Source organism: Coenobita brevimanus, chromosome 117, assembly GCF_032717465.1.
Source record: "Coenobita brevimanus isolate Jiangsu-jjx chromosome 117, ASM3271746v2, whole genome shotgun sequence".
In the NCBI taxonomy this organism is placed as follows: Eukaryota; Metazoa; Arthropoda; class Malacostraca; order Decapoda; family Coenobitidae; genus Coenobita; species Coenobita brevimanus.
The window spans coordinates 5170796-5180795 of record NC_137070.1 but is presented as its reverse complement, the minus strand read 5'-3'; the positions used below and the strand labels follow the sequence as shown (position 1 = coordinate 5180795).

Sequence of the window (10000 nt, the reverse complement as noted above, 5' to 3'; positions counted from 1 at the left end):
GTAATTCTAAGATCTGATTTCTCCCTAACACCTCTTCCTAAGCGATTTATTTTTGGATATGGGTAGTCAATATCCTTTTGTACGTTATTTATAAGACAGTAAGGTGTAATAAGCAAAATAAATCGTTTAGGAAAAGGTGTTAGGGTGCTTCCTTATAAATTCGGCACCGCGTAGGACTGGATACGTTACACCTTTTCACAAGCGATTTATTTATACCTAAACACCCTCTCTGAGCTTATCTAGTTTTAATATAGTTAGGATCGGTAAAACACAGTGACTACGTGGAGAATAAATCGCAACGGGACAGGCGTCAGGAAACTTGGAACCTAAACGCCCTCTTTGAATTTATCTACATAGTTTTAGCATAGAGTTTGGAGAGGTAAAACACTGAATACGTGGAGAATAAATCGCAACGGGACAGGCGTTAGGAAGGCTGGATGCCACAACTGCGCACCAGGCACCATCCTACACGTACCGGCATTCAATACCTCGACATTTTCGCCCTTATCAACGATCTCCTCGCCTCTCCAGCCACCTATCGACGACACGAGCCACGCGGGGTCATATTTCCCCTTATAAAAAGGTGAATTACTCGCCATTAATAAGTAAAATGTGGAATGAAGGCGAATGTGAGAGCGGCGCACCTTCCTCTTTACATTATCACCTCCACATCCATCCCCCGTCGCCTAATGACCCCCCTCCTCGTTACACAGGTCAATCAGGTAATTATCTCGGCTCCAATGAGGTCTGGGGGCGTCATTAGCGGGTAATTACAGAAAATGATACAAGAGAGGAGTGACATTCGCCTACACGTCTTACCTCACTCGCGTCCCGTCGCCGACACCGCCTGCTAAATAGCGTTGCCACATCCAAAGCCGCAAAAATCGCTTCCCCTGCCCTCGAAACACCTATATCATCGCTAACCTGAAAAATCTATATATATTTCCCAGACGAAAACTCAAAAAATGCCCAAAATCTCCCTCAAACTTTGGGGAAATATTCAAAATGGCGCTAGACATCACGCCGCTAACCGTCAAAAATGGCCGCTAAGTGGAGTTCATGTGTCTAGATTTAGCGGGAAAAACGCTACACTGGCAACACTGCAGCATCATAACTACGCACTACCCCGCTGACACTACACCCTGGATTCCCGTTGACTTAGCACATTCTCCTTTGCGATTCATTCTTCCTTATGACCCATTCCTGTTTCCCTCTATACTACTCCTAGTTCTTGAAAGTCGACACTGCCTGCATCGGGTATATACTGGAAATGCTAAATATGCACGGCGTATGAATGAATCGCAAAGGTAGACGCGTTAAGGAGCTAAGTCAGCGAGAATACGCTCCTAATATCCACATTTTCGTAGCATAATCGGTCCCCCTACTCATTCCATACACTACGCCTATTGAAATACATGTTATTCACGTCTTTCATAACTACATAAAATAAATAACCTGATAAATGTAGAAATAAACTGGAATAAATGCCTGAAAATAATAAGCCAACCTGAATAACACTTAGACAGACAGACACACGCCAATCCCACCATTCCGTACACCCACACACACATGTAAACATTATCGTATTTATATGCTTATTTCAACGTACTTCTCCAGCTTTTCCATGATTTTTAAAGACTAGAGAGTAGATATATAAATTAAAAAGCGCTTCATGGCATTAGTGATTAGCTACGTGACGGTTAAGCGATTTAAATATGAAATTAGGCACCTGTTGATAAGAGCGCTTGTTGCCTGAATCAATGTCTTCCTTTGGCCATATAAAACGCACCCAGTCAACTGTCAATTCCCATTTAACTGATTTTTATGCAAGATCTGGCTCTTCATTCAAAAATTTAATTATTCAAAAAAAGGGCGTATGAATGACCCGTTAAACATGGACTTTCAAATTAATCCCGCCATGTTATCTCTGACCTTCCACGTCAATTCCGTTTTTCTTAATGAATGTTTTAATTTTTCATGGGACATATAGATAATCTGGGCCATAAAAACTACCGGGTAAATATTTAAATTCATATTAATCCCACAAACTGCAGGATATCAGGCCAAAAACATATATACGTAGGAATTTACAGCGTTCCCAACGACCTCCCGCCCAGCCATGTCTAGTTCACTCCGATTCTGAATTCTAGGCACTTAACGATTCCCTACTTTGGTGAATTTATATTTTATTTTGAATTTGATGCACATTTAAGTTTTTCAGCTAATAAATCCATGAATTAAACTGGGTGTATGAAGTATATACCTATTAATATTTTGAGATTATTCAAAATAGATACGTTTCGAAATACCCCAAAACTGCTGTAATATGGCTTGTCACATCGGAGTGAACCTTTTTAAATCAAAGCCCCGTATCGAGAGAGAGAGAGAGAGAGAGAGAGAGAGAGAGAGAGAGAGAGAGAGAGAGAGAGAGAGAGAGAGAGACGAAATCGCAAAGGAGTGTTTCGTAATCGAGAGAGAGAGAGAGAGAGAGAGAGAGAGAGAGAGAGAGAGAGATTATCACACGTAGCTCAGTGTCAGATTAGAACAATGCTATGGCTCTACATCTTTCCATAGCACTTCTTCGTGACTAGCATCATATTCCAGTGCTAATCTCTGCTTGGAATTGGTTGTTAGATTTGTTGTTTGTTTAAAATTAGGAAGCTCCCTAACACCTCTTCCTTAGTGGTTTATTTCTGGATATGGCTGGTTAATATCCTTTTGTAATGGTTTCCTGTACACCAGGAAACCATTTACTACGCTGGGTGGTAACCATAACACCAAATTATGGCGCCTGGTGGTTTAGTGGGTAATTAAGGCGCTCCAATCGGATTGAGCCGGTGCAGGTTTATATCCAAGGGATGGTTGGGGTTTATTGCTCATGTAATGCCACTCAGGGATGAGTGAGGCTGGTCACTCTCATCTTAAATGTCAGCACCAACTTGCCTAGCCCCGGCCTCCTACGCTCCTCATGGGGCAACACAGGATTGGAGGATGATGATGATGTTATTTATGGAGAGTATGGTGATATTGGATTGATAAATCACTTAGGAAAAGGTGTTAGGGAGCTTTATGCAGAGTATGGTGATATTGGAAGGATTTATGTAACACAGAAGAGGACAGTAAGGTGTAATAAACAAAATAAATCACTTAGGAAAAGGTGTTAGGGAGCTTTATGCAGAGTATGGTGATATTGGAAGGATTTATGTAACACAGAAGAGGACAGTAAGGTGTAATAAACAAAATAAATCACTTAGGAAAAGGTGTTAGGGAGCTTTATGCAGAGTATGGTGATATTGGAAGGATTTATGTAACACAGAAGAGGACAGTAAGGTGTAATAAACCAAATAAATCACTTAGGAAAAGGTGTTAGGGAGCTTTATGCAGAGTAAGGTGATATTGGAAGGATTTATGTAACACAGACTAGGACTGTATGGTGTAATAAAGAAAATAAATCACTTAGGAAAAGGTGTTAGGGAGCTTTATGCAGAGTATGGTGATATTGGAAGGATTTATGTAACACAGAAGAGGACAGTAAGGTGTAATAAACCAAATAAATCACTTAGGAAAAGGTGTTAGGGAGCTTTATGCAGAGTATGGTGATATTGGAAGGATTTATGTAACACAGAAGAGGACAGTAAGGTGTAATAAACAAAATAAATCACTTAGGAAAAGGTGTTAGGGAGCTTTATGCAGAGTATGGTGATATTGGAAGGATTTATGTAACACAGAAGAGGACAGTAAGGTGTAATAAACAAAATAAATCACTTAGGAAAAGGTGTTAGGGAGCTTTATGCAGAGTATGGTGATATTGGAAGGATTTATGTAACATAGAAGAGGACAGTAAGGTGTAATAAACAAAATAAATCACTTAGGAAAAGGTGTTAGGAGCTTTATGCAGAGTATGGTGATATTGGAAGGATTTATGTAACACAGAAGAGGACAGTAAGGTGTAATAAACCAAATAAATCACTTAGGAAAAGGTGTTAGGGAGCTTTATGCAGAGTATGGTGATATTGGAAGGATTTATGTAACACAGAAGAGGACAGTAAGGTGTAATAAACCAAATAAATCACTTAGGAAAAGGTGTTAGGAGCTTTATGCAGAGTATGGTGATATTGGAAGGATTTATGTAACACAGAAGAGGACAGTAAGGTGTAATAAACAAAATAAATCACTTAGGAAAAGGTGTTAGGGAGCTTTATGCAGAGTATGGTGATATTGGAAGGATTTATGTAACACAGAAGAGGACAGTAAGGTGTAATAAACAAAATAAATCACTTAGGAAAAGGCGTTAGGAGCTTTGTGCAGAGTATGGTGATATTGGAAGGATTTATGTAACACAGAAGAGGACAGTAAGGTGTAATAAACAAAATAAATCACTTAGGAAAAGGTGTTAGGGAGCTTTATGCAGAGTATGGTGATATTGGAAGGATTTATGTAACACAGAAGAGGACAGTAAGGTGTAATAAACAAAATAAATCACTTAAGAAAAGGTGTTAGGGAGCTTTATGCAGAGTATGGTGATATTGGAAGGATTTATGTAACACAGAAGAGGACAGTACGGTGTAATAAACAAAATAAATCACTTAGGAAAAGGTGTTAGGGAGCTTTATGAAGAGTATGGTGATATTGGAAGGATTTATGTAACACAGAAGAGGACAGTAAGGTGTAATAAACAAAATAAATCACTTAGGAAAAGGTGTTAGGGAGCTTTATGCAGAGTATGGTGATATTGGAAGGATTTATGTAACACAGAAGAGGACAGTAAGGTGTAATAAACAAAATAAATCACTTAGGAAAAGGTGTTAGGGAGCTTTATGCAGAGTATGGTGATATTGGAAGGATTTATGTAACACAGAAGAGGACAGTAAGGTGTAATAAACAAAATAAATCACTTAGGAAAAGGTGTTACGGAGCTTTATGCAGAATCTGGTGATACTGGAAGGATTTATATGAGTCTACAGTGTAATAAGCAGAATAATTCAGTTAGGAAAAGGTGCTAGGGAGCTTCTTTAACTTATAAGCTCTGTGCCAAAGTAATTCAATACCTATCTGTCTATCTATTCATCGGTCTATCTATAACCAGACGCCATAATCCGGTACCATAAGGGGTGGCCACAAACAAATCGCCTCCATGTCTCCAGTTCACACCCCCCTCTCTCATATACCTCTCCATCCCATCCCTCCATCTCATAGATTTTTAGCATTACATATGGTGCTAGTCACAAAGAAGCGCTATACAGGTGAAGATTAACACTAGAATACAATGCTAGTCACAAAGAAGTGCTATGGAGTTGAAAATTAACACTAGAATACAATGCTAGTCACAAAGAAGTGCTATGGAAAGGCTGTAGTTCTAGCACTGCAGATTACCACTAGATTATGCTAGTCACAAAGAAGTGCTATGGAGTTAATAAGAGCTTTCCACTAGAATATTATGCTAGTCACAAAGAAGTGCTATGGAAAGGCAGTAACACCAGAATGCAATGCTAGTCACAAAGAAGTGCTATGCTGCCTATATATAAGGTTTGCAGAACACTATCATGCTAGTCACGAAGAAGTGCTATGCTGGATGTAAGATTAACACTAGAATCCAATGCTAGTCACAAAGAAGTGCTATAGAAATGGTGCAGTTTTAGCAAGGCATTAGGAAAAATGGATTATGCTAGTCACAAAGAAGTGCTATGGAGAGTGCTGGATTTTGGCACGGCAGATTAACACAAAGAATACAATGCTAGTCACAAAGAAGTGCTATGGAGAGTGCTGGGTTTTGGCACGGCAGATTAACACAAAGAATCCAATGCTAGTCACAAAGAAGTGCTATAGAAATGGTGCAGTTTTGGCAAGGCAGGGGGAAAAATGGATTATGCTAGTCACGAAGAAGTGCTACGGAGCTACAACAAGGCTTAAAGATATCCCGATACTTTTTCGCATCTCCTTTCGAGGTGGTGAGTCATTGCACTTTGTCCTTGTAGGCAGGAAAAACAAAAAACATTAATTTTGAGAGGAATTCAAAGTCTAACCGCCATTTTCCCACGTCCAAAAATCCATATATGTCGCCTGACCCCGCCTCTCGTGCTAAAATCCGTATATATTTCGAATTTTGGCTGAAAGAGCAGGAATTTACAAATGGTTGCTTCGTCTTGTGAGCGAACAAAGCTATCTGGAATATTCTTGCCTCCTAATTCCTTCACTTACCTCAATATCCTGGCCCACCTCCTGGGAATTAAACTCATCGACCTCCATAATTCTAATCCTTCTCTCTTCCTGGCTAAATACTCTGGTTTTTACATAATATTGACCAAGATTTCACCAACGTGTCTATGTTTACAAACACCAAAGTGACCCAGGGAGTTTCATGACGTCACACAATACCCTGGCTTTATAACGCATTGGATTGGCTGAGGGAAATGAACACGTCACTTCCGCCTCCACCGTCCAATGGGCACTGAGGATCGAGCCTAGAAACAGCGCTCACTTGAATCAAATTAACTGTCTTAAAATAAATTCGAATATTAAACACAACTGTAATTTCCTATACACTCACGGTAAAATAACTTAATTAGGCTTATGATTATTTTTTATCTATAGGTCATTAATTAATATCTTGTTATAATGGCGGACGTGAGAGTATAAATGTATTATTGGAATGATCAGCTGGGATTGCATCACCTAAAGTTCCACCAAATGGCAACTGCATCAGGAATGGTGGCTGATGCTGGATGATTCTCTCCTCAGGCCACACCAGTATTGATTATCTTTAACAAGCAGTATTTTCCTGTTACCTTATTTCCATTCAAATTAATAAATTAGAGTTTAGTATATAAGCTGTCATATACAACACCCAGTTTTTCGAAACGCTAAATATTAATGTAAAGCCCTAAACGATACTTAGTAATTTAAGCGTGTTTCTGTAGATATTATTAGTGACAAAATATACTTTAAAAGGTAATTATAGGAAGGGAGTTCTTAGGGAGCATTAATATTGTCTTCACCAATCACATTATTTGACGTGTGTTTACGTAGTGTTGCTAGGTTAGCGTTTTTGTGCCTACATATAGCGGTACTTGCCTTCATTTAGCAGCAATGTAATTATCATTTTGTGGCCATAAATCTCGCAGTTATGAAGATTTTAACACATTTGTAAGCACGTTGGAAAAGCTGGGCCGTGACTGTGCCCTGTAGGAGTAATTTTAAAATAATGTGGCAAAGACTATAATACACTGGGTGGTCCAAGCGAACTCACTTCTGTATGCAATTACACTTACTGCAGGAGGTGTGAGGCAAGACCCACCATCTTCTTTGGTTGTATGTTCCCTGTATACTCTTATAATAATAAATATTTCATACATACAGGGAGGGGGAGGCTGAGGAATGATGGGGTGGCCTCTGAGGCAGCCAGGCATAATTTTGAGGCGGCCACTGCTACCCCTCTGGTAAAGCCAGTGTTTTTGAGGCATTACCAGTTTATTGCTAAATTGAAATTGTTCCAATATAACACTTTTATAAGATTTAACTATGGTAATTATGGGCCACTGAAAATACGGGGGGCGTTCACCCCTGTCCGTGCTTATCATAGGGGTATTGCAGCCACCAGCTCCCTTTGTCGTATATTTAGGTACTCCATAATTTTAAATCAATCTATTAATTCATTCAGTCTAGGAATTTTCTGGATAATTTTGTACTTAGCGAAATTCCATATAAATTTAGCGTTAGTGTACCTTGGCAATGCTGTGGTTAGCTGTCACGCCGACCACAGTTAAAGGGTTTGTGGTGGAGGCGGCCTGGCTCCTTTAGGTCCTTAAATTGTGGGATTTAAGGGCGCTGAGGGGTGAAGGGGACTTAAAATTGATCAGTCCAGGGCTAGAAGCTGTACAGATGAGGGTGCAGGCTGTCTTGTGCTTCTTATCAGCCATTACGTGTGTCTGTGGTAAGTTTGGGGAGGGAAATTCCAGCCACTTTTAATCACCTCCCTTCCAGATTTCCAGTCGGTGTCTTCATCTAACGGAACAGGGTCAGAAATTCATATACCGTCATGGTTCCCTGGAATTCTGTGAGCTCTATGAGGCAGGGTTGAGTCTCCTTGGTTACTAGTCGAATTTACCCTCCTCTGACTACGAAGGGGTTATAGCATCACAGCCAGAGATCGAGCAGGGGAGGTTTATAAATATGATGATGATGATGATGATGATGACAGTGGTGATGATGATGATGATGATGATGATGATGATGATGACAGTGGTGATGATGATGATGATGTTCTTGTTACAGGCCGTGGCACACAGCAAGTAACGTGTGGCTCAGTGGTGAAGCTACATAATGCCTACTATAAGGTGAGATAAGCTGTGTGTGTGTGTGTGTGTGTGTGTGTGTGTGTGTGTGTGTGTGTGTAGATAGATACGTCTTATTTTGTCCTGGCGTGTTTTTCATATTGAATATCAATGCTTGGCTTTTCTGTCAGTTAATTTCTAGTCTGTATTCCTCCTGTGTGAATGCACCTTGTGTTTTTCCATATGCTCATTAAATGCTCTTCAATACTCTCAATTCTCCTATCTTTTGCTACTACATTCTCTAGACGCATTACTAAACAATCCCTGATTTTACCTTTGTGGTTGAGGAATGCTGTTGTACATCTCTGGCTTAATTCTACCTGATACCTTCCTATTTCTCATTCTTTTTAAACATTTAACCACCCTTTCCTCTGTAACTGCCTTCTCCTCTGTAAATATTATACCTTCCTCTACCTGAAATGCCACTCCAAGATGTTCTTGTATTTCTATATTACATGATTTTATCCTTAAATCATCTTCCTAACCTCTCTTCCCTTCCTCCTCTTGGAATTCTGCTTCTCTCTGTCTTTTCTCATACATTCTCATATTCCTTCATATATTCTTCCTTCTTCTGTCTGTTCCATATCTGTTCTATCTTGTTCTCCTGTTATTTATATATATATTTCCCCAGAACTTTCCTATTTGGTGGTAGGTGGTGGCGTCCATCATCCACTCACTTGATGTAGTGCTGCCTACTTCTTCCTTAGCCTTTATCATTCTTTTTCTGTGGCTGTCCTCCTCTCTTCCTATTTCTCACCATCATCCACTCACTTGATGTAGTGCTGCCTACTTCTTCCTTAGCCTTTATCATTCTTTTTCTGTGCCTGTCCTCCTCTCTTCCTATTTCTCACCATCATCCACTCACTTGATGTAGTGCTGCCTACTTCTTCCTTAGCCTTTATCATTCTTTTTCTGTGCCTGTCCTCCACTCTTCCTATATCTCACCGTCATCCACTCACTTGATGTAGTGCTGCCTACTTCTTCCTTAGCCTTTATCATTCTTTTTCTGTGCCTGTCCTCCACTCTTCCTATATCTCACCATCATCCACTCACTTGATGTAGTGCTGCCTACTTCTTCCTTAGCCTTTATCATTCTTTTTCTGTGCCTGTCCTCCTCTCTTCCTATTTCTCACCATCATCCACTCACTTGATGTAGTGCTGCCTACTTCTTCCTTAGCCTTTATCATTCTTTTTCTGTGCCTGTCCTCCTCTCTTCCTATTTCTCACCATCATCCACTCACTTGATGTAGTGCTGCCTACTTCTTCCTTAGCCTTTATCATTCCTTTTTCTGTGCCTGTCCTCCTCTCTTCCTATTTCTCACCATCATCCACTCACTTGATGTAGTGCTGCCTACTTCTTCCTTAGCCTTTATCATTCTTTTTCTGTGCCTGTCCTCCTCTCTTCCTATTTCTCACCATCATCCACTCACTTGATGTAGTGCTGCCTACTTCTTCCTTAGCCTTTATCATTCTTTTTTTGTGCCTGTCCTCCTCTCTTCCTATTTCTCACCATCATCCACTCACTTGATGTAGTGCTGCCTACTTCTTCCTTAGCCTTTATCATTCTTTTTCTGTGCCTGTCCTCCTCTCTTCCTATTTCTCACCATCATCCACTCACTTGATGTAGTGCTGCCTACTTCTTCCTTAGCCTTTATCATTCTTTTTCTGTG

At 40.0% G+C, this 10000-nt stretch overlaps 2 protein-coding genes across 2 annotated transcripts in view; one reads left to right on the top strand and one right to left on the bottom strand.

The window, feature by feature from the left end:
* Positions 1-6344, bottom strand: part of REPTOR-BP (REPTOR-binding partner) — a 12781-nt gene extending 6437 nt beyond the window's left edge. Inside the window, exon 1 of the mRNA XM_080287222.1 lies at positions 6199-6344. Coding sequence (XP_080143348.1) covers positions 6199-6246 — 48 coding nt within the window. The 5' untranslated portion in view covers positions 6247-6344. The remainder of the gene's footprint in view (positions 1-6198) is intronic.
* Positions 6345-7771: 1427 nt separating this feature from the next.
* LOC145418934 (stromal cell-derived factor 2) overlaps positions 7772-10000 on the top strand; it is a 6001-nt gene continuing 3772 nt past the window's right edge. Inside the window, exons 1-2 of the mRNA XM_080287191.1 lie at positions 7772-7930; positions 8272-8333. Of these exons, the coding sequence (XP_080143317.1) occupies positions 7879-7930; positions 8272-8333 (114 nt within the window). The 5' untranslated portion in view covers positions 7772-7878. The remainder of the gene's footprint in view (positions 7931-8271; positions 8334-10000) is intronic.